This window comes from Triturus cristatus, unplaced genomic scaffold (assembly GCF_964204655.1).
Source record: "Triturus cristatus unplaced genomic scaffold, aTriCri1.1 SCAFFOLD_216, whole genome shotgun sequence".
Classification (NCBI taxonomy): Eukaryota; Metazoa; Chordata; class Amphibia; order Caudata; family Salamandridae; genus Triturus; species Triturus cristatus.
In genome coordinates, this window is record NW_028187679.1 from 1162002 (window position 1) to 1187039 (window position 25038).

General features: G+C 45.9%; 1 protein-coding gene across 1 annotated transcript in view; it reads left to right on the forward strand.

The window, feature by feature from the left end:
• Positions 1 to 18832, forward strand: part of LOC146770973 (CD5 antigen-like) — a 407700-nt gene extending 388868 nt beyond the window's left edge. The window contains exon 5 of the mRNA XM_085640383.1: positions 14418 to 18832. Within this exon, the coding sequence (XP_085496509.1) occupies positions 14418 to 14944 (527 nt within the window). The 3' untranslated portion in view covers positions 14945 to 18832. The remainder of the gene's footprint in view (positions 1 to 14417) is intronic.
• The last annotated feature ends 6206 nt before the right edge of the window (positions 18833 to 25038 follow it).

The window sequence follows — 25038 nt, forward strand, 5'->3', positions numbered from 1 at the left end:
TCCTCTGGTCGATGGACCATTAGTTGAACTAGTTGATGGTGAAAATTAACACTGACTCTATCTTATTCATTTAAAGTAAATAAACACAGACTCGGGAAGATTTAAAACCTTTATCTAAAATAAATTCATGTGAACCATCTCAAATACACAGTGCAGTCACCATCATTCTTAGGAGACAATATTTCAATGAATTAATCATCTAACTCATACTTTGGACTCACGCAATGATAAATGCACAGAAAGGGAGAGGACAGAGAGAAAATAACATCTGCAAATAACGTGAAAATATAATTACCAAGAATGGTGTGAAAACCAACCCCCTGGCCAAAGAGCTGGTAAGGGTCCCCCGGGAAAGATCAGGTGACAAAAGACTTCAGGACAGGATTTAGGACAGGATAGATGACCTCTCTAATAGAGACGGTTGCGTAGCACCCCTCTCTAACACTCTCTTCCTCCTCGAGATTCTTCCGTAATCTTTTTATCTAACTCAATTAAATTAGGATAGAAGGTTCTGCATTCGGCTTCTTCATCAGCATCTCACACCGTCTCTCCCAGCATCAGCATCTCCCGCTCACAAACAGCATCTCGTGCTCAGCATATCTTCATCTCTTGTGCTCACTAACTAACTAAAGCTATCTCAATTATGCCTTTTGTTCTTCATGTACCACCTACTAAAGTTTCAATATCGTAATAATTCGAAATCTAATTGGTCAGGAACGGGGGGACGATCATCACACCATGCTTACAAGGGGGACGATCATCACACCATGCTTACAAGGGGGAAGATCATCACACCATGCTTACAAGGGGGAAGATCATCACACCATGCTTACAAGGGGGACGATCATCACACCATGCTTACAAGGGGGGAAGATCATCACACCATGCTTACATATCACTTTATTCCATTAGACCATTGTTCACAAACCCATCCCCTTAATTGTTATTCATGCTTTATTTTCCCACCCGCAATCACATTTCATCTGCATCATTTGTTAAAAATCTAACATGTAGGTCCATTCGGTTGAACTTTTCACCGTCCTTTCTCAGGCTGAGACACTTTACGACCTTGACTTTTATTCAAACTCTGTGTGATCCTTCCGGTTTCACTCTCAGTAGTCATGCGCAGTCATCACATGTCTCAGCTTATGTCAGTTATACACGAGAGGCCCAAATGCGCACTAGTGACAAAGTCAGAAAAACAAGTGTTACATTAAAAAATAAATGGTTTTACTATATGTGGAGAAGTGTGGCTCAATGGTTAGAGTGGCAGACCTCGATGCAGAGCACTGGTCCGGGACCAGGGTTCGATTCCCGACGCGGCAGGGTCTTGGGCTATAAATTCCTCGGACCTGATATTCTCGCATCAGTGCCTATCCTAATCATGGGTCCCACGCTGCAACTCTGGGCAATAGCTTGCTTAGTCTCCACAACGGCCCCAACAGCGCTGGGATGCCTGGCTTCACCATGGGGGTGCCCAGGAGTGGACACTTCACACGGATAGCCAGGAAGGGTTCCTACAGCAGTATGAGTACAGCACGGAGATACCCCCAGGGGTGATTCGGTGCTATATAAGCACATATACATATACCACCCATCTATACTCTATTCTCCTTTATTTAATAATACTTTCCCCACATTAGCATTAGTAAAATATCTTGTTTTCGCTTCAGCTAAGCAGGTGCCTTGCACGCGAGTCTTTAAGGCTCCGTTTTAGTGCCTTCTGCTCATGCTCAAGAATTTCCCTCCAAGCATTATTTTGTCACGTTGCATAGATGCAGTGATGCATGCGCGGTAAAGATTTCCTTGTTAAAAGCTGTTTAATCCTTCGTTTGAGTTATTAGTGTTAGCAAACTCATAGGTAAGAGTCACTCACCCACGTGTTCATGTGGTGCGCATTAGGTTTACACAAAACCTAATTAATAACATGTTAGTGAGTTAAATGAGCGGATTGCTTATGAGCAAGTCTCTTCTCTACGAGTCCTTGCTCCATCAGTAGGGATTACCAAGGTAAGAATTTGGATCCTACAAAGGCATCTGGAACATGCTTTGACTGTCACCAGTCAGGGCAAAAGAGAGGAGATCCAGCATGCTCCAAAAAGCCCCCCGTGGTGGACAATCCAAAGGATTTGCTAGCATAGGTGTGGGGATGGAAGTGTACTCTGGAGAGTCCAGAGGATGTACTGAAGCTACTTTAGTTTTCATGGGGGGTTGAAGCCCTGGCTGTCTTACCTCCAAACCTGAAGAAGTTTAGAAAAGGCCAAAGGTCAATGGGACTGAAGTAGAAGATCCGAAGGATACAGGTGCCAGTGTCATTATGGTGGAATCCAAACTGGTTTCTCCGGACCACATGATACCTGGTGTTAGTCACTAGGTGACCAGTGCTGACAAAGAGACTTAGCTCCATTCATTACCTTGGTAAGCGCAGAGTGGAGAGGGATTACTGCTTCAAAGAAGGTAGTTGTGTCCCCTGACATCCCAGTGGAGTGTCTGTTGGGAAATGATCTTGAGACTTCTGCATGGACAGAATTCGAAAGGAAGGTGCATGCAGAAATGCTGAGTCTCCCTGAGCATGGGCAGCACGTCAGGGAAGTCATGGGAACTTAGGTCCTGCAACAGTGACCCTAGGGACCCAGAGCAAGAGAAATGGTTAGAAGTCTGCTAAGGCGGCTTCAAAGAGGTCACAGGACCAGGTGGAGAGTTCACCTGAGGTAGATGCCCTGGTGACTGAGAAGGGAACTGAAGCTGAAGGAGCCTGGCCTAACATGGCAGAGCTTCTTAGTGCAGGGGGACCCTTCAGAGAGGACCTATGCTAAGGGCAAAAGTTGAACCCTGCTCTTGAAGGCCCTATGCAGCAAGCTGCAAGGCAAGGAGAAGTAGATGCCAGTTGCACCCACAGGATGTACTGTGAAGATGAGTTTATCTATACTGTGAAGATGAGTTTATCTACACTGCCACCAGGGACCCCAAACCAGGGGCAGCCAGGAGAATGTTAGTCCCCCAAGTGTACAGCGACTTTATTCTGACCTTAGCTCATAACATCCCTGTAGATGGACTTCTGGGGCAAACAAAAACCTGGGACTGGTTTGTTGCCAATTTGTATTGGCCCCAGATGTCTGAAAAAGTGAAGGAGTTGTGTCACCTGTCAAGCCAAAGACAAAACAGGGGGACAACCAAAGGCTCCCTTATTACCACTTCTAGTGGTTGGGGCTCCCTTTGAGAGGGTACGGTTTGACATTGCTGGCCCCCTTGGAACTCCAGCTGCATCTGGGAACAGATTAATTCTAGTACCCAGAGACTATTCCCCTCAAGACTGCCACTGACTCTGCAACATCAAATGCCTTACTTGATATTTTTACCACAATGGGATTTCCTAAAGAGGTTGTTTCAGATGGATGACCAAACTTCATGTCTGCATACCCAAAGGCTATATGGAATGAATGTAGTGTGAGGTATAAGTTCAACATATCCTATCGCCCCCAAGCGAATGGTTTAGTTGGAAGGTTCAACAAAACATTAAAGGGCATGATAATGGGACTCCTTGAAATTCTCAGAATGAGATGGGATGTCATGTTACCCTGTCTCTTATTTGGCTACAAAGAGGTGTCACAGAAGGCAGCTGGCTTTAGCCCCTTTGAACTTCATTCAATCAATCAATCAATCAATCAATCAATCAATCAATCATTACACAATCAATCAATCAGGTTTCTAATAGAGTGCAACTACTCACCCATTAGGGTCTCAAGGCTCTGTGGAGGGAGAGGGGGAAGGGGGTGGGGGAGATCTGTTGTTCAGTCTAAGAGCCAGATACTGAAGTCCTTCCTGAATGGTGATTGCCCGAGATGTAGAGGCAGGGAGTTCAAGGTCTTCGCAGCGAGGTAGGAGAAGGATCTTCCTCCAGCTGGCCAGGATGGCCAAACTTCTGTTTGTCCAAACTGTAAGAGGTCCATTGAGTCTAGTTAAGGAAGGCTGGGAGGAGTATCCCAAAGAGCCCTTGTAAGAAATTGTGGACTATATACTTGGCCTGCGTTCACTTATGGTAGAATACATGAAGAGGGCACGCAAACATCTGAAGGTCACTCAGGAGCTTCTCAAGCTCAGGTGTGACCAACCATCAGCACTGTTTGAGTATGAAGCAGGGCAGTTGGTGTGGATGTTGGACCCTGTGGCTCCCAGGGCCCTCTAGGATAAGTAGCATAGGTGCTACTCTATTTTGTAGAAGAAAGGAGAAGTCACCTTCTTGGTAGACTAAGGCACCCCTAGACAGGGCTGACATTACCATGCTGATGGTCACTAATGGTGGTCAGGATTTGGAAATTGAGCCTCTCTGTGACTTACTATCAAACAACCCGGAAGATGGCTCAGTGGAGGGTGTTTTCTTGTCAGACTCCCTTACTGACCAAAAGCAGACTGACTGTAGGCAAGTAATAAATTAGTTTCCTGAGCTCTTCTCCTTGACCCCCGGTCAGACAGCATGGTGTGTACATGATGTGGACACTGGTGACTGTCTCCCTGCCACATATATGATATAGAGACTGTCTGACCATGCCAAGAGTTGCATCAAAGCTGAACTAAGCAAGATGATAGAGCTGGGAATGATAGAACCTTCTGACAGAGCCTAGACTAGCCCAGTAGCACTGTTCCCCAAACATCACTCAAAGGGTGGAAAACCAGAGATGAAGTATTGTGTGGATTTTAGGGGGTTGAATCCAGTGACTAAACCTGATGCACAACCCATCCCAGGAAACTGATGATCTCAGTGACCCCTCCTAGGCTACCTTGTAGGTAGAGGACAAATGCAACATCTCCAATCAAGATTCATACCATTCTGGAGAGAGAGGCTCTCAAGACAAAGTCCCAAGTCTGGGCTTTCTTTGGCTTGACTGGGTACCACAGGAAGTTTGTGGAGGGGTATGGCACCATTCACTCAACCTGCCTCTGAAAAGCAGCGTAAGAAGTGCATTAGGATTAAGATTGGGCATAGTTGGCAGAGTACTACTACGCAGAATTCCATAAAGTTGAACAAAAAGTGAATTCCACAAAGTTAAACAAAAAGTGAATTCCGCAACTTCACTCCGTCTGACTCCCAATTAATAAAACAGAGACCTCATATACTTTGGGTAAAATAACAAGTATCTCTGGGGCAGATTTATGACGACTGGCGCATCCCTGCATATCAGCAGGGATGCGGCAGTTATTATCCGCCAATGCTGCGCCACAATGGATGCGCCGCATTTATAATGCGGCGCACCATGGGGCAAAAATGGCACAGATGCGTGACGCATCTGTGCCGAAAAGTGGCGCATTGCTGGAGTTGCGTCGCAAGCGCGACGCAGCTCCAGCAGTGATCTGGGGGGCCCTATATTTAAAATGCTGCGTCAATCCTTACGCCTGCTTCAAGCAGGCGCAGGGTTTTGACGCAGCATGGGCCTAAAAGTGACTGAGTGAAATCTTGTAGATTTCACTCAGCCACTTTTAGGAGGCGTTCCTGCACCGGAACGCCCCCACCTGCCCTGGAACGCCTACATGTGGCGCAGGGCTTTACAACGTGATGCATCTCCCAGATGCGTCACGTTGTAAATACCCCGCACCATGGCGCAGGATTTGCGCCGCTGCTGCGTCACAAAAGTGACGCAACGGCGGCGCAAAAGTGGCGCAAGTGCAACATAAATCTGCCCCTCTGTCTTTAAATACTAAAATGCATATAGTCATTTCACAAAAGTGATAATGAAAATTTAGTAAGCAGTGAGAGAGGTGATGATTTTGGGATCCTCCCTAACCTAGGGAGAGAACCAAGCTGATGCTTTGAAATCAAAGAGCACATCTTGCTGAACGATTCGGCGGTGGTCCCATCCTCTTAGGACCATCCCAAGTACAGTTATGGGCAAACATACAATCCCAACCAAAGGCCCTGCAAAGCATTATGGGACGAGATTAGCAGTGGGCAGTGAATATTTTAGTATCAAATATCAAAATAGTTCTACAAAGAGGTGCAGTTCAACTAGTCGTTACTAGGTGTCCCTCACGATTCAAATGCAAAAGCATTGAAACCCTTTCATGAAGCTGCAGTTCCCCTAGTCGTTACTAGGTGTCCCTCATGAGTCGAATGCAAAAGCATTTGACTTGAGGGACACCTAGCAACGACTAGTTGAACTGCAGCTCTTTGTAGACTTTATAGTATTAGCTCTCAGCTCAGCCTGAGAGCTGCTGCCCCTTGAGGAATGTTTTGATATTGGATACTATAATATACACAACCCACTGCTAATCTTGTCCCATAATGCTTTGCAGGGCCTTTGGTTGGGATTGTATTTTTGCCCATAACTGTGCTTGGGGTGGGCCTAAGAGAATTTGACCACCACTGAATCATTCAGCATGATATGCTCTTTGTGTTCAAGGCATCTGCTTGGTCCTCCCCCTAGGTTAGGGGGGACCCCAAAAACATCACCTCTCTCATTGTCTGATATTTTTCATTTTCAAAGTTCACTTTTGAGAATTGGTTATATGCTTTTTTAGCATGTAAAGCTGCTTTATCAAAGCATTTGTGGGTGCAGTTTAGTAGCTGATTCTGCTACGTGGAGGAATGGAGTTTTTGTCTGAATTCTGTGTTTTTAAGGGAATGTGTAGTTATCAAATCTCTGCAAACTCCGCTAGCGGAGCAAAGTTAATTGCCCAGGGTTAATCAGGATGCCAATAGGCCTTTGACACCCTGAAAGAGGCTCTGTGGTCAGCGCCTGTCCTGAAGGCACCTGACTATGGAAAGGAGTTCCTTGTCCAAACAGAGCCTTCTGCATGTGGGATTGGGGCAATGTGGTCACAAAGAAATGATGAGGGCCAGGATCAACCAGTTGGCAATATCAGTAGGTGACTCCTCCCTAAAAAGCAGCGTTGAAATGCCATTGAGAGGGAAGCCTTTGTTGTTGTCTCATCCCTGAAGAAGCTGAGACCCTACCTGTATGGGACTTACTTCAACGTTCAAACTATCCATATGCCTCTTAGATGGCTGATGCAGATGAGAATAGAGAACCCAAAATTGATGATGTGGCCCATTTTCCAACACCGTATCGGCTTTACAGTGGAACACAGCCTTGGGACTGACCATGCCAATGCAGATGGCCTTTCCAGGTTTTTCTACTTAGAAGATATGAATAACCAGGGAATAGGTTAGTTGCTCATCACCTTTCGTCTGGTGGGGGTTATGCATGAAAGTTTCCTTTTGTGTCTTCACCCCCACACTTTTTGCCCCAATGCTGATGGTTATGACTCAGAGAGTGCACTGGAACCTGCTGCCCAGGCCCCAGGGCCAGTGCTCTCTCCCTAAACATGAAGTAGCAACTTGGTACTCTCAGTAGGCAAGGACTTTAATAAGTCCCTAGAAATGTTTTACCACAGGTAACAAGGGTACCCAGGGCATGGGTGCTAAAGGGGTCATCAGGGTCTGAACCACTATATGTGCCACCCTGAGTGACCCAGGTTAACAGATGTACCAGGCCTGTCATTGCAGACTGCAGGAACAGTGCAAATTGCTCCAACTTGAATTTGCTCCCACCATGAGTGTCAAGGTCAAAACACTGTCTTTAATATATGTCAGTCACCTAAGGTAGGTCTCAAAAGCCCAGACAGCAGGGTGCAGTATAGTAAAGGTGTGGACATATAAATGCAAGTTTATATGTCCCTATTGTAGTCCTTGCCATTAAATAAAGTGATCAGCAGTACATAGGATAACATGACCTGGTGTCCGGGCACACTGGAGGTCGCCAGCTCCATTATGGTACAGTCAAATAGGGTCATGTGTGGTATCAAATAACATGCCTCCTCACACCTGACATGATTTTACTGTCAGGACTTATGTGGCATGCACCCAGGTTGCTACTTTAGAAGTTGCCCACCCATTTGCAGCTACCTTTCTTGTGCTCTGACTGGCAGTCTGCAGCTGCCATACCCCAGACAGGAATCTGAGCTCCTGCCTGGTAGTGTGAATGCTCCCAGGAGTCAGAAAAAAAGGCCTGGTTGGGAAGGAGGTGTCATGTGTTTCCTGCATGGCCCATTGTAGTTTTCCCTATGTTAGCCTAAATGTGCATGTTGTAGGCCGCATTTTCACTTGCACATGTTACTGTGTAAACACACTTGCTTTGTGCCACACTCTACTTTCACATGGAACCTGCTATGTCTTCACGTTCTGTTCTTTTCCTGATATTTAGAACATCATAGACAAGGTCAATCAACAATGCCCCTTGTTATTCTCTCAGGTCAGGCACCAGCACCATCACATAGCATGAGAGTGCAGCTACTGTTTATGAGCATATATGTCTTGTCATATAACAGAGTAAGAAAACACTCATGGAGCGAGAGTTCAGAGGCAGGATCACTACGTCATCTGAGATGTAGAACGTCCATCTGTGTATGCTAAGGTATGGGGTCCGCTACTAATCCCAGAGATCTTTGATATATAATCGTTTAGCTTCAGTAGGACAAGGGGGGATTAGGTTACTCTGTCTTACATCATGACAGGGCTTTTTCTAGCATATGATTCAAAAGCCATGCTAATCAGGCCTGGACGTAGTTCGCGGAGTTTTGCTGCACGGAACTCCGCGAAGTGACAAAAAAAACTCTACTGAGTTCTGCAAGTGGCGGAGTGCAGTGTGAACTGCCATTCACACTGATCTTCCTGCTGCTCGAGTAGAAGTTCTACCCCAGTGGCAGCTCACGCTCTTGAACTTACCGTTGGTGAGCACGAGCTGTGAGTTTTCTACACTCCTCAAGCTCCATGGAGCGTGGAGTGTAGAAAACTCTGCAAACTCTGCGAACGGAGTGGAGTTCACCACCCAGGCCTATATGGTGTTTCTGATATGTAATTGTTTTCAAATCGAGAAACAAATACTACATTTTAGGACACAATAGTTTGAATAAACATTGTAAACTTCCTTCGTGTCTTGTATTTATCTTACTGTGGACGGGTACGAGTAAGAGAGCGAAAGGGTGTATCCTGTTACCGTGATCCATGAGAGGGTCGAGAGGGTTGTGTTCTGGGGTGCCAATTCACTTGTTTCTCTGGTAAGGTTAGGAGGGCAAGTGGGGCACTGTAGCTACTCAGGCACCGGCTCATTGGTACTGAGGTGTTATGGTGACTCAGTCCCTACATGCCGATGTTCTATGGTCCCAAACATAGTGCTATTTCTGGGCAGAATCCCTGCTATCGAGGTAATGCCTCCCTTCCTGACAGGAAGGCTAGTGAAGTGGCCCATCAATGCGGTGAGCTTCAAAGCATACACTGCATCTGATATGCACACAGGTCGACTCCGAAAGTAGTAATCTTCCCTCCCCCATCCCCAGGTGCATTTGCACCCAGTCTGATGGAAAGATTAGTTAGCCAGAGGGCGTACACCCCCAGAAGGCTAGCCAGACCGCTAGGTAGGGGTCCTGGTCTGTACAGCCAAGGAAGGTTTATGCCATTTTATGAAATGGCAGGATAGAGGATTCCTGGGTTGTAAAAGTGACATACATCCTTGGATGTGGTCACCCTAGGGGTGGAGTAGCCCATTGGCCACTTGCACCCACACCCCTAACACCTCTAAATCTAGGATTTAAGGGACATCCCTGACACCAGAGGCTTACACATCTGCGAAGATTGCAATGAAAGGCAAAGGAGAGACAGGAGGATATGGTGCTCTGGCCTTAGCACTAGGGAAAATACAAGACTGCAACTCGTTCTGAAACAAAGACCGCCTCCTCCAGACAGAGGGACCCCTTTGAGAGTCAAAGGTACCTCCGGACTCCCCTAGACTTGTGGCACAAGTCCCCGGTAAACACAGGTAAAACACTTTCCTGGAACCAAACAATCGCTGGATATCGGGCCCCCAGAGAAACTGCCAAAAAGAAGATGATCCAATGGTTTGTGGGAAACATAGTCCTGACCTCCAGGAAATTGAGGGTGGCTACATTCTCCCCGGACCTCCAGACGCTGAAGTACTGATTTGCTGACCTTTCCACTACCAAGGCTTTTTGGTGACCAGTCTGTTTGCCACTCCCTTTACTCGTCACTGCAATACAAGGGAACCATGCAACACCTTCAACTGACCACGACAGTAGCCTCGTTGTTGACTTTTTGCCCAAATGTTCTCGCTAGCGCTGTCTGAGGGATAAACCCTGCTCTCCCAGGGCTTTTGCTTCAGCACCAAGGACAGCCAGGACTACTCTGCACTCAGGCTTCTGAGGCCCGGTAAAATTGAACTGACTGTAGTGGCTTGGTATTGGGACCTCACCTTAACACTCTGCGGGTTCTACATAACTCGACCTGCAAGCGACCGATTGTCACTAATACAGTTTGCCTGGAAAAAATCCATTACAACGCAGGCATTAAAACACAATGCTTTTACAACGCAGCCATTACAACGCTGACCAGCACCTTCCCCAAGGTGAGCACCCGAAGGTGTTAGAATAGGAAATTGCATAGTAATGGAGCTTGCGTTATAAAAACCACATTGTAAAAGCACGCGTTGTGATAGTTTGCATTGTAATGTTATACATACCTTTTTTCCCATTGACTGCAATGGCAACGTTTACAGCATCGAATTGGGCTGATTTATGATATCTTCTAAAATCCATAACTAAGGTTCAATGCAACTAATTGTGTTCATTTTCATGTGTAAATTTTTAAAAGGCTGTTGTTTTTTTATAAATTGGGGTCGGATTTCCTTTGAGCCATGTCAATTACTTATCTTCCATGTTGGTACTCTAAAATGCTAAACACATGTTCCTCTGGAAAAGCCTGACTGCTCTCTGCCGCACTACTAGGAGTGAGCTAAGGATTTATTATTATGAATCCAAGGAGCATCTTTTGGGCATCTTCAGCATCACCACATAATACTCCAGTTTTCTACAACTACTGCAAGGCCTAACCTCCCCTAGGATAACATTGGAGTTATCTTATTACATTTGATAAGCTGTATTTCCAAATGAGAACAGGTTACTGGATCATGTTTGATGTCTTTGGAAATGAAATGAAAACTCCTAAGTTATGATAAGGTCAGATTTTAAATTACAATTTTGAAAAATGTCACTTTTATAAATTTGGCATTTTCCTGTCTTAGCCATTTACTGCCTGTAGCTTGTTCACAGGAGTATGTGTAGCTGACAGTTGGGCCTGGTGTATTCATCCTGGATAGCGACACACAAGAGAGAGCTTAAGTGTACCTGGATGAGCCATCACTGGCGAGATGCGAGAAGGGCGCAGGACCCAGCCCTACTTACACTTCAATAGACTATGTGCTCCCTCAACACAAAAGAATGAATACCCCCTGTAGATAGTCATGAGCCAGGGAGGTGAAGGCATGATGCCTGGGGACCTCACAGGGAAACTTCTGGAAGCTTATCCCCCAAGTTTTAAAGGCACAGTTTGGAAGAAAGGCAAAAACAACAATTGATGGACAGAATGCAGAACAATGTCATACATTCACCCCAGTACAGAGATCTGGGCCTAAATCCATCGTTTTTTTGCTCACCATGCCTTTCCAGTTTGAACCCAGCCATATGCAAATCAGTCTTGACCCTGTGCCTCATGGGAACAGTCCAGCCCAAACTGCCAAGCCAGGTCCTCCCTGGACTGGAAACAAGCATCCTAGGACCGGTTTCGGGGTTTCACCCCTCTTCAGCCAGGATAGCTTGATTCCAGTGGCATGGAGAGCACGGGACCCACGTCTGGGCATACCCTTCCCACTCGGGGTCACAAATGCAAAAACAACAATTGATGGACAGAATGCAGAACAATGTCATACATTCACCCCAGTACAGAGATCTGGGCCTAAATCCATCGTCTGAAATGCCAGAAACCGGTCCTAGGAAGCTTGTTTCCGGTCCAGGGAAGACATGGCTTGGCAGTTCGGACTGGACTGTTCCCATGAGGCACAGGGTCAGACTGATTTGCATACGGCCATGTCTGAACTGGGGTGGCAGAGTGGGCTAAAGAACGGTGATGGACTAAACCCAGATCAGTTGACTGGGGGTGAGTGCTTGCAATGTTCAACACTCCGTCCATTATTTCCTTTGGTTTTTGCTTTGTTCGCCATAAGTTGGCAGGGTATGCTCAGACGTGAGTCCCTTGCTCACTTTGCCACTGGATTCAAGCAAGCCTGGCTGAAGAAGGCTGAAATGCCAGAAACCGGTCCTAGGAAGCTTGTTTCCGGTCCAGGGAAGACATGGCTTGGCAGTTCGGACTGGACTGTTCCCATGAGGCACAGGGTCAGACTGATTTGCATACGGCCATGTCTGAACTGGGGTGGCAGAGTGGGCTAAAGAACGGTGATGGATTAAACCCAGATCAGTTGACTGGGGGTGAGTGCTTGCAATGTTCAACACGTCCATCATTTCCTTTGGTTTTTGCACAGTTTGGAAGAAATACACTAGCTTCTTATTAAAAAGATTGTTGCTTTCAAAGCCTTATGTGTAGCTCAAAAAGCTCTTAACTCTTAACTCTTAACTGAAAGGGCTCCGAGTACCTCAAGAGAAGAATTTGTGGGTGTGCACCAAATAGACATTTACGGTTGTCTGGCTCCTGAAAGGTGGTGGTGCCAAGAGTCTACAGAGCCTCCTGGGCGGCACAGTTTTTGTCTACTCTACTTCCCAGTTCGGGAACCAGATGCCTCCATTTTTGTGAGGTCCGTCCAATCTAGAGACCTTTAGAAATAACTAAAGACATGGCTTTTCACTTTCTCACTAAAGTTCCTAACTTGTGCTGTCGGATAGCAGACACTAGCATCAAGAGGCCTTCGGGTATTCATCATGTTCGAAAAAAGCAATATCATGTATCACTGTTGCCACGTGGATAGGAACTGTTGCTAAGACCCACATCACTTGGAAGCCTGTCTTCACATCGGTACTGCCTCTGCTCCGTGCTTCCTTGACACAGGCCCTCATATCTCTTGTCGATGTCAGCCTCAATGACGATGACAGACTCTGTATCACAGCCTCATAGCTCCTCAAAACCGACACATTGCCTCGCCAGCGCAATGCATCCTCGATGCCTGACTCAGCATCGCAAGCCCTTGTTGACAGGATCCTCTACAACTCAACAGGACCTGGCACCCCAGCCTCTCGTACTCAATGCATTGCTTCTTTTGTGTGGCACACCTTCAACGCATTGAGTCCTGTACCTTATTGTCGGATAGATGCAATCAGAAGCCGGGGTCTACATGCAGCCCTGTCCCTTATTGTTGGATGGATGTATTAGGAAGCTAGTGTCTGCATGTAGTCCTGTACCCTATTGTTGCATGGATGCCATAGGAAGCTAGTGTCTGCATGTAGTCCTGTACCCTATTGTTGCATGGATGTCATAGGAAGACAGTGTCTGCATGTAGTCTTGTACTTTAGTGTTGGATGGATGTAATGGGAAGCCGGTGTCTGCATGAAGTCCTGTCGCTTATTGTTGGTTGGATGTAATAGAAGTCCGGTCTCTGCATTGAGCTGTGTCACTTTTGCGTAGATGGTTGTAATTGGGAGCCTGTCTTGGATGCAGCCTTGCCCTTTGGTTCAGGAGGTCTTGTGTGGAGCACAATGAGTATTTGACTTGATTTGTTACTCCTACGGGAACCAAGAGATACCTTTCAGTCATGGATTTACAAGGGTGTGTTTCTGTTGAATCTAGACATAGTGACATTTCTGTTTCAGTCTTTTCTCCTCCTCTCGATCTTTTCCATTGTAGATAATAATGAGATACCTCAGGTCTGACCACCTAGCGATCATGTGATAACATTGGGGAGAGAATTTGTTTCTGAATATAAATATAGCAAACATGATCAGAGTGAACTGGAGATAATCTTCCTTTTAGAATGTCTGAAGGCATTTCCAGGTTTTCTTGTCATCGTAAAGGTAGTATTTTTCGATTCAGAGGTTTCTAATGCTTTGGGTTTATTTATACTGTCCCAAAAAATGAAGAGAGGTGGACAGACAGGAGGATGCACAGATGGACGACGGGTGGTGTATACAAGGTAAAAGGGTTGACAGAAGGAAGTCAATGGGCTTAGAAGGGTGGAGATAGATCAGAAAGAAAGGCCTGAGAGCTGGACTGACAGGAGGATGCGCAGATGGACAATGGAGGTGATGGAGAGATGGAAGGATGGATGACAGAAGGACCTGAGAGCTGGACAGACAGGAGGATGCGCAGATGGACAATGGGGGATGATGGAGAGATGGGAGAAAGGAAGGGATAATGGATAGATGAAAGCTGCTGGGGTCAGAAGGGTGGAGAGGGATAAGAAGGACCAGAGAGCTGGACAGACAGGACCATGCGCAGAAGGACAATGGGGGATGATAGACAGATGGAAGGATGGATGAGAGAAGGAAGCTGCTGGGCTCAGTGGTGTGAAGACAGATACAAAAGGAGGTCCTGACAGCTCATCAGAGTGACCTTGTCTTTTCCTCCTCAGAATCCATCGTCCTGGATGCGAGCACAGCTCATCCTGCACTCAAGATCTCTGCAGATGGAAAGAGCGTCACAAGGCTTCCTGTTGAACAAAAGTTTTCCAATAATGCAGAGAGATTTCGGCACCCTTCTTGTGTTCTTGGAACTGTAGGCTTCACCTCTGGGAAGCATTACTGGGAGCTGATGGTGCCCAAACGCAGACTTGAATCTTCTATTTTATTGTGGTATGTGGGGGTGGCCAGGCAGTCTGCTACTATGAATGCATTTGCACCGACAGTTAAGCCAGAAATTGGCTTCTGGGTTTTGGCACGCTTTGAATATTTTACTAACATTCACTCCATGCCTGCTTACCTTTCGGGAATGCTACCATCAGTAAGACACATTGGAGTTTACCTGGACTTCGAGGGAGGGCTGGTGTCCTTCTTCAATACTAAGACCCAGGAGCACCTCTTCACCTACACAGATACCTTCACAGAGAAGGTCTTTCCTGTGGTTTGTAACTACATGTCCTCAGCCATAGAGCTGAGTTAAACAGTGGAGGAGCAGGCCTGTAGATGTGTGTCTTTGATCATTTCTAGAATTCACTTCCTTAGAGGAAGAGCTGCTGTAAATCATGTTCAGAACTGATTTAGCTATTTCAAGGCAGTAATTTCTATTTATAAATATGCTGGAGTTTGGATTTGAATTATTCATGTGTTTTGGTACATGCTAAAAGTTGCTACAACATGTATACAAAAGTAACAGACATTTGTTTCTGCCACGTCAATGCTTAAAACAAATGATGTGCTAGTTCACAGATCGTGCAAGTCTGTTGTCATTGCTCACACATCAGCACTCATACTGTCAGGTCCATTCAGCCCATGGATCACTTCATTTCTGCTAGACGTTGAGACTTAAGGTAGAATATAGCTCATTGGGTCAAGCGCTTGCTGCAGAAATCACTTTGTAACCTGCAGGCCACAGCGGCTTTCATGTTTTGTGTAAGAAGAAACTTCTATTTTGTTCAGAAATAACACCCCTTTCTCATTTTGTCAGTAGTGGTAGTTTAGCTATGCTTGATCTGTCCGCAGCCTTTGACACCATCAAAGGTTTTATGCTGGGCTGAGGCCTTAAGCCTGCTGGAGTCATTTTAGTGAACTGAACTCTCACAGTCAGCTGCACAGACTTTAGAGCTAAACCTTTCCAAATTCCCTGTGGAGTCCCGCAGGGTTCTTCCCTCTACTCTATTTAACCTGTGTGTCTCCTCTCATGCAAAACTCGTGTACTCCTTCGGTTCCCACGTGTTGTCCTATGCAGATGACACCCAAATCATCGTGTTCATCTCTGATGATTGGGAAGGCAAGGCAGAAGGTTTAGGTCCTGTATGGATGAAGTCAGCATTTTGATGAGGGAGAACTGGCTAAACAAAAACTGGGAGAAGACTGAGATTGTAGTTTCTGGCGTGGAAAATTTGATCTGGACAGACTGTTGGTGGCCGAAAACCTGCGGCACTCTACCTGTTGCGGTGGCCACGACAAAACATCTGGGGTGATCTTTGGCAATACTTTGGCATTTGATACCCAGGTCCATTGAATGGTGAGTTTGTGTTCTTGTTTTTGGATCATTAAGACCTGGAAGAAAATGTTTCCCTTTATTCCTGGGGAGCTAAGGGTGTCAGTATCCATTGCTCTTTTTACACCTCACCTTGATTACTGTAATGAATTTTATTCAGTGCCAATCAGTATTCGTTGAATAAGCTTCAGGTCATCCAAAATGCAGATGATATCCGGTGGTCTTGGATCTGCCTGAAAAAACCTCAGTCAGGGAGGGCTGCAGGACTCTCAGGTGGCTTTTAAAGCCCTGTGCCTTGTACATAAGGCTCGCCATCAACAGGACTCATGTGATCTTAGGACCACCTTCACCTGGTATGGTCCTACTAGACCTCCGAGATCAGCAGGACCGAGAAAGGTGATAGTTCCTAGGCTCTGGAAAGCGAGAGGGAGAACGAGCTTTCACGGTCGTAGCCACCAAGTTGTGGAAATATTAGGAGGCTGGAATTATAATCTATTTTTCATTTTCAGGTGAAAACCCAGTTATATGTATAATTTCATTGTCTTGGGCGACCTTCTGATGTTTTTATGCATCCTCTTTACTAGGAGTGTCCCCTCCCTCTGGTTCCTTACTTGGTGACAGCGGTTCGATGTCTATTGGTTTTATGCACTTTATAAATTCTGATTCAAAATTCAAGTAGTACTATATCAAATATCACACCTTTAGTCACTTGATAGTTCAATTTAGTGAGTAAACCACGTTAAGTACTAAAATCCTCACACTATTCCAATAGATGTGACTTCCTATTCAACTCAGATCGTTCCACCCACCTCTGTGCAGCCTCTGGATTCGACGCCTTTGAGCCCATTGCGTACATTCCATATTTGTATCCTTAGTTAGAGACAACCATAACTGTTTGAAGAGTTTACACCATCAGCTATGGAGTTGTGACTGTGATGGCGCTTAGATAATCTGTATCTGGTGGCCCCCAGTTTGCATAGTTGGGAATGGTGGTTCTATGAATAATGTTCAAAATAACATATAAGAACAAAATTCATAAAGAAAAGACTGACTCAAAAAGAGAATTTGAGAGCAGTAAATTAGAGTAAACTATGAAGCTTTATTAAAATATAAAGGTACAATATAGAAGTAAACTATAGCCCGTTCAATAAAGCGTCAAAAATAATTTGCCATGGAGGCTCGAAGCTTTTAAAATAGATGCAGCAACAATGGAAATCTAAAAGAGACTTAGGCCCAGATTTATAATACTTTCACGCAGCGCCGCGAGCCACCTTGCTGCGCTGAGTGAAAGGGAAAGTACAGGAATGCACCATATTTTACATAATGCAACGCATTGCTGTCCTCTCCTTGCACTGGCGCACTTTTGGCTGCATAGCTCCAATGCGGGCACCTTTGCGTCATGGCGCTAGGGTGCCTGCGCTGTAGTGATACAGTGGGAAAACTGCTAAACGTGCAAATGACAAATAAACCGACTTTGACACCTTTTGAAGAAACCATGATAGACGTGCACAAATTATACCTTAGAGAAAATCTGAAGAAATATCAGGTACTGCATCATAAAAGCCTGCAGAAGAGTGCAGACTAGACACAAATAATAAATAAAATAACATAGGTTCAATTTCACTAAGTTGCAATGGTATATTCTTTTGATGCATTATCGGAAAGTGATTACTCACGTGTTATGAAGATTTTATCAACCATCCCTATTAAAGAATTAATGTATGTGAAGAATTAGTGAAAATAATGTAGTCTAGATGACATATTATCTGCTAATGGCGAGTTTCATTCTAAAACTCCATCTTTGCTTATGTGAGAACGGGCACCAAGAATGAAAAGAGAAAATGGTGCTGCACCTATGTATTAAAAGCTGAGGCTTTGAAACTTTCAGAGAATGATCTTCATATATGTACTAATGTAAATCACCTGATACAATATTAGCTATTAGGAATTTGAAATAATTTTGCACATTGGTACTTTGAAAATGCAGTAATACATCAGTTACACATGCTATTTACAATGACAGTAACCTTCTTTCTAAGTGCAAATAAGCTGAAAACAAAGTTTGAATCTTTTATTTCTCCATGAAAATGTTTGTTTCCATACTTTATATTCTTTGCCTGTATTGGCCTAAATTGAATGCAGTCCTGCCTGTTTGCAGCATTTTCTTTGTTCTGCTCGACTTTGTTCTCAGGGGAAAGGTTTCTAAGATTTCCAAGTGAATTGAAACTATGTTTTATTTCAAGAGTTCCCACTCACATACAAGGACTATTTGACTCAAATTCAATTACTTAAGAAAAACCTGCCTGAGAAACTGTGCTCTTGAACTTGCTCACGTGCCTTTACTAAAGGATCTTTGTTTAACAGTATACCCCTCCCGGATTGCCTGACAACTTACGTCTTCTGAACCGCCTATGTTTCTACAATGTGTGTCTTCTTTATGTCGCATGACAAGTCACCCTATACAAACTGACCAATGGACTGAGCGGTCTGACCAAGTGAGGTGACCAAGGAGGCGTCGCCCTAGAACTTGTGGATTATATTATACACGGATTTGACGTAAACAGAAGAACTTTCCTCCACCTTTCTTGGGAGAGCTTTCATTCCTGCGGATTTTCCTTTGCTGATCCATTCTTTGGATCCAGATGTGCCTTTGTGGACTCCGGACTGACGCACACGCTGTGTGCACCTTGGTGGTCTCTTTCCCTCGTGGGATACTCCTTTGAGCTTGCATAGCTCATGCTCCCTCCTGAACTTTCCAGAGCTTTGGTCACTTTATGCCAAATTTGACTTAATTAAGCTATTGTGCATTTTGAATCATGCATATGTACTAATGCCTCCTTAAATCTTGATAAAAGTTAACTAAATCAGACTGCCTCTGTCTTACTATGGTTTATTTTCATTTGATTGTGCGTTTCAATTGATTTATTGATGACTGGAAGCGATCACATTAGAAAAATCTCTGGATATCGAGTACTAATGTTGTTGTTCTGTATACCTTTAACTGAAGTACTGGTTTGTATGATATCGGCCCATCTAAATTTCTTCAGGAGATTTGGTCTCCCAGACCTAATCCTTTATTTGTATATGGTAATCTTGAGAGTCGTATATATGAATGTAATTATCAGTTTGAGGAGCAGTTATCCAATTCCTGGCCCTCATTGGATGGCTGATTGAGCCCCCTATATCACACCCCTCTCGGCACAAAGCAAGGTCCATTGGTGGACCAAGAGATGACAAAAAGGGTCCAAAATGCTAGAACAGTAATTCTGGTAGCGTGTCAGATAGTTTTCTGTCGAATGAAGTGTGGATAAGAGGGGGTTTCTACTAAGATCCATATTTTGAGATCCCTAAAGCAAATTTTTGCCCATATTGCCCAAATCCAAAGCTACTTGTTCTGTTGAAGATGCCAGTACTGGAGGATTGAGGCGAAGACGATTTAAAACAGTGGTGTGAGTATCAACAGGGTTCCGCATTACAAATGCCCTCGCTTAAATTGCAGTGATTTGGATGTGTGAGGTTATGGGAAGTGGTTAGAGTTCATGGTTAGGTGATGCACTTTATGCAAAGAGTTAAAGTTGTTGTCATGTCCAAGGTGCCCTAAGATCCCTGGATAGATACATACACGTACAGGCGATCTCAGTGTGGAATACGCTGAGAAAGTTGTCTGCTGTGTTTTAAAGGTGCTGTTTGTGAGACGTCATCAACAGTACCACTAAGTGATGGAAATGTTCTTTTGTGCACCATGTACCTCCAGTAAGCACCACAGAGCTGCGTTGCAGAGAGGTGTAAAAAGGGACGTGGCTTCTGAACATCTTTCTGCAAAGCAGCTACCTGGCGCATACTGGAGGTACCTGTTGGGCTAGTTGGCCCCCAGGGACCCTCAGGGTTCAAGGGAACTTAATCCCCCAACTTAAAATGCACCACAGGGGGCATTTGCACACTTGTCACATCAGGCCCCGCCCCTCCCTGCCCCACTGTGCAAACGTGTCTCGTGGCCCGTTTTAAGTTGGGGGATTAAGTCCCCTTGAATCCTGAGGGTCCCTGGGGGCCAACTAGCCCACCAGGTACCTCCAGTATGCGCCAGTGAGCTGCGTTGCAGAGTGGTGTTCAGAGGCCACGCCCCTTTTTACACCTCTCTGCAACACAGCTCTGTGGTGCTTACTGGAGGTAGCTGGTGGGCTAGTTGGCGCCCAGGGACCCTCAGGACTTAAGGAGACTTAATCTCCCAACTTACAATGCACCGGGGGTGCGCTTGCACAGATGTGCAGGGAGGGGGAGTGGCCTGATTTGATAAGTATGCAAACGTGCCCTGTGGCACATTTTAAGTTGGGGAATTAAGTCCCCTTGAATCCTGAGTGTCCCTGGGGGCCAACTAGCTCACTAGATATATACAGTAAGGGCCACAGAGTTGCATTGCAGAGAGGTATAAAAAGGGGCGTGGCCACGGACCACCTCTATGCATGCAGCTCTGTCGTGCTTAGTGGAGGTACATGGTGGGCTACTTGGCCCCCAGGAACCCTCAGGATTCAAGGGGAATTAATCCCCCAAATTAAAACCCACCATGGGGGCGTGTTTGCAGAGTGGTGAAGGGAGGGGGCGGGGCCTGATGGGATATGTGTGTACTTATGCAATCACTTCATCAAAACCCAAGCACTTATAAATTCACCATGCACTCTCTTTGTCTATGTTTATGTTTATGTTTTTAAGATTTTTATTGCGCACGAATACCCTAGGGTGTCACGGCGCATGCAGAACTTCCTAATAACAAAGGCATCTGAAGGGATCACTGGTTGAATAACCAAGTCTTCAAAAGCTTACGGAACATGATGAGGGTAGGGGAAGTTTTTATAGCCAATGGGAGGGAATTCCACAGCCTGGGAGTTGCTACCAAAAAACGTCTGTCTCCCCATGTAGAGGTTCTGGTGCGTGGCACCGGGAGCAAGTGCGTAGAGGCTGATCTTAAAGTTCTTTTGGGAACATAGATTCGGAAAGCGTCCTTCAGGAACTTAGGTCCTGAGTCATGAATGGCTTTATAGGCAATGCATAGAGCCTTGAACTTTATCCGACTCTTTACTCTCAGCCAGTGCAGATGGTGTATGGCCGCGGATGTAGGGTGATGAAATGGAACGTCAAGCAGTAATCTTGCTGCCGCGTTCTGTACTGATTGCAGCTTGGCTAGAACCTGCTCCTGAGCATTGAGGAACAGGCCATTGCCGTAGTCCATTTTTGAAAAAACAAGGATGGTAATTAAAGTTTTTCCTGCAGTTGAGGGGAGGTATGGCAGCAACTTCTTGATTTTTCTCAGCATATAGAAGGAGGATGCCGCCACAGCGCTGACGTGATGCTTAAAAGACAGTTTGTTATCGAACATGATGCCGAGATTCCTGACCTTGGTTACTGGAGTGGGGGGTGGGACCCATATCGCTGGGCCACCAGGTCGCAGACCACTCAGGAGAAAGCCTACCAAAGGTCAGCACCTCGGTCTTATCCGAGTTCAATTTTAAACTGTTATCCGCCATCCACGAGCTAATGGCCATCATCCCTTCCTGGAATTTAGCGGCGACTGCGGGACCATCTTTTTGAACATACAGCACCAGTTGGGTGTCGTCAGCGTAGGTGGTTAGCCGCAGCCTGTGAGCTTTTATAACCCTCGCCAGGTCCACCACATATATATTAAATAGTGTGGGGCTTAGCGAGGATCCCTGAGGAACCACGCAAGGGAGAGTGAAAGTGGGTGAGTAAAAATTACCCAGTTTCACCGCTTGAGTTTGGTTGGCCAGAAACGGAGCAATGAGATCTTTTGCGTGATGAGTTACCCCCATGGATGCGACACGGTCGACCAAGATGGAGTGGTCGACCGTGTCGAAGGCGGCAGACAGATCAAGGAGCACCAGGACCGCTGCCCCCCCCTGATCCATGATGGTCCTGATCTCATCGGAAGCTTTTATCAAGGCCGTTTCTGTGCCATGATATTTCCTGAACCTGAACTGAGTATCATCTAGAAGATTGTGATGGTCAATGAACTCAACTACCTGAAACAGCTTTTTGGCTGAGTTTTGAGCTGATTCAATTTGGGCCAGAAAGAAGATACTTTTGCATTTTACAATAGATTTTTTGTATAGTGCTAGGGCATCTTTATAAGTCTGCCGATCGACAGGATTATAATGCTTTCGCCACCGCCTTTCCAGGTTCCTGCAGTGTTTGTGCTGTAAGCGGAGATCGTCCGTGAACCATGGAGCAGATGGTGATACCCTGTTCGAAATAAAAGGTTTAGCCGGGACCACATGGTTCACTGCATCAGAAATCCATTCCTGGTATCTGCTGGACGTTACGCTGGGATTAGGGGAAACCTCGTACCGGGAGTCTGCTAGAGTCTGGGAGAGAAGTTAGTGATCCAGGTTTTTCCAGGCTCTAGAGCTGATGGAAATGCGGGGCATGGGTTTGGAGAGGTTGCGGTTGTTAGCCTGGATGGTGAAGATTACAGCGGAATGGTACGACCATACCACAGAACTAACTGAAGAGAGGGAAAGCTTGGGGTTGTTGGTAAACAACCCGTCCAGCGTGTGTCCAGCTTGATGTGTGGGAACGTCCACCAGTTGCGATAAGCCGGCCACGTGTAGGTCAGCTATTAGTTGGGAAGTATCTTTATTCCCTAGGTCCTCTAAATGGAAATTGAAATCTCCTAGGATGGTAAAATCCGGATGGCTTATAGAGAGTTCTACAAATTCTTCAAGGGCCCGAAGGAAGCGCGAGTTTGGGCCAGGGGGACGATATAACAAAATCCCTTTAAAGGCCTGATTGTGGTTAAGTGAAATAGAGAAAAGAAACGCTTCACAATCTTGACGACTTAGAGGGTCAGTTTTGACTCTTAGGTCAGCTTTATGAATTATGGCTAAGCCACCTCCTCTCCCTGTAGTTCTGTCCTGTCTCACCACACAGAATCCCTCCGGGGTGGCTGAACAGAAATCCGGGCCCGAGGAAGTATCTCCCAACGATTCAGTGATAAACAGGATATCAAGCTCCTGAGATGTAATAAATTCCCTTATTTCCCAACAGTGACTCGGGAGAGAGCGGGCATTAATGAGTGCTACATGGATATGGCGAATGGGTCCTGGGCCAGGAGTGTGCTTTACAGGGGAGGGAAGGGGGAGAGCAAATTTACAGCCTGGACATGTGGCGGGTACGGATATTAGACAGGTAGCGGGGGGCAGACATAAACACCGATCACTAGGGACCCCTGAGTTAAGATCCATCAGCTGGGAATGGGAGTATCGTATCCTAGTGCTCTGGTAAGCCAGGTCTGCATGGCCAGGGGGAGTGGCCCTGGGCCCGGAGCTGGCGCGGACAGGCACAAACGGGCTCGCCTTTGGCGCGCCATCGGCTCCTAATATTGCCGAGTATGCGAGTCACGTCAGGGGGGGGTGTCAGCGTACAGCTGAAGCTGTGTCCTGCCCTACAGAAATGGCCCTAAAGGAGCATTGAACACAGCTCCGTGTGCAAAGGTAAAAACAAAGCGACGAATTAAAACAAATATTCAAGTTTCGACAGTTTCCCCCAACCAATACCAGTAATTCCCAAGGACTTTTTCAAAGGAATGTCCGCTGTGCACTCGCGTCTCGGCTCCTAATATTGCCGAGTATGCGAGTCACGTGAGGGGGGTGTGTCAGCGTGCAGCTGAAGCTGTGACCTGCCCTACAGAAATGGCCCTAAAGGAGCATTGAACACAGCTCCGTGTGCAAAGGTAAAAACAAAGCGACGAATTAAAACAAATATTCAAGTTTCGACAGTTTCCCCCAACCAATACCAGTAATTCCCAAGGACTTGGTCAAAGGAATGGCCGCTGTGCGCTCGCGTCTCGGCTCCTAATATTGCCGAGTATGCGAGTCACGTGAGGGGGGTGTGTCAGCGTGCAGCTGAAGCTGTGACCTGCCCTACAGAAATGGCCCTAAAGGAGCATTGAACACAGCTCCGTGTGCAAAGGTAAAAACAAAGCGAAGAATTAAAACAAATATTCAAGTTTCGACAGTTTCCCCCAACCAATACCAGTAATTCCCAAGGACTTTGTCAAAGGAATGTCCGCTGTGCGCTCGCGTCTCGGCTCCTAATATTGCCGAGTATGCGAGTCACGTGAGGGGGGTGTGTCAGCGTGCAGCTGAAGCTGTGACCTGCCCTACAGAAATGGCTCTAAAGGAGCATTGAACACAGCTCCGTGTGCAAAGGTAAAAACAAAGCGACAAATTAAAACAAATATTCAAGTTTCGACAGTTTCCCCCAACCAATACCAGTAATTCCCAAGGACTTTGTCAAAGGAATGTCACTCTAGCACTCTAATCATCAAGTCACTACCCATGCACTCATGCAATGAATGCACTATCTCATGCACAGCTACAATAACCTGAGCAGTACCCACGCAGTCAAGCCATTGCCCTGTCACTACCCATGCACTCCTCCAATCACCCAGCGAGCACCATGTACTTATCCAATCACTCCACCAAAACCCAGGCAATTATAAATTCACCATGCACGCTCCTTGCAGTACTCTAATCTTCCAGTCAGTACACATGTACTCATGGAGTGACCCAGGCACTAACACATGCACTGCTATAATCCCCTGTGCACTACCCATGCAGACCTCTAACCACCAACACAGTACTGATTCTCTCCTCCAATTACCCAGGTTGTACGCATGCACTCCAGAAATCCCTCTGTCACTACCCATGCACTCCTCCAATCAACCATCCAGCATCATGTACTTATCCAATGACTCAGTTAAAACCCAAGCAGTTATAAAATCACCATGCGCTGTCCTTGCAGCACTCTAATCATCCAGTCACTACCCATGTACTCATGCAATGACCCAGGCTCTAACTCATGAAAAATATAGAGGAGGTCATGCTCATTACAGGCGTACCCCAATGCATAGTGTTCCCTAGTGTATGTAGGTGTTTCCACTGTATTCTAAGTGTCTTTTAGTAGAGCACTGGCTCTGGTTAGTCAGAGTCAGTTACCACCAGTACCTGTCACTAAATATTTGGGGGCACAGGAGGACTTTCTGCTCCTATGTTGGTTTTTTT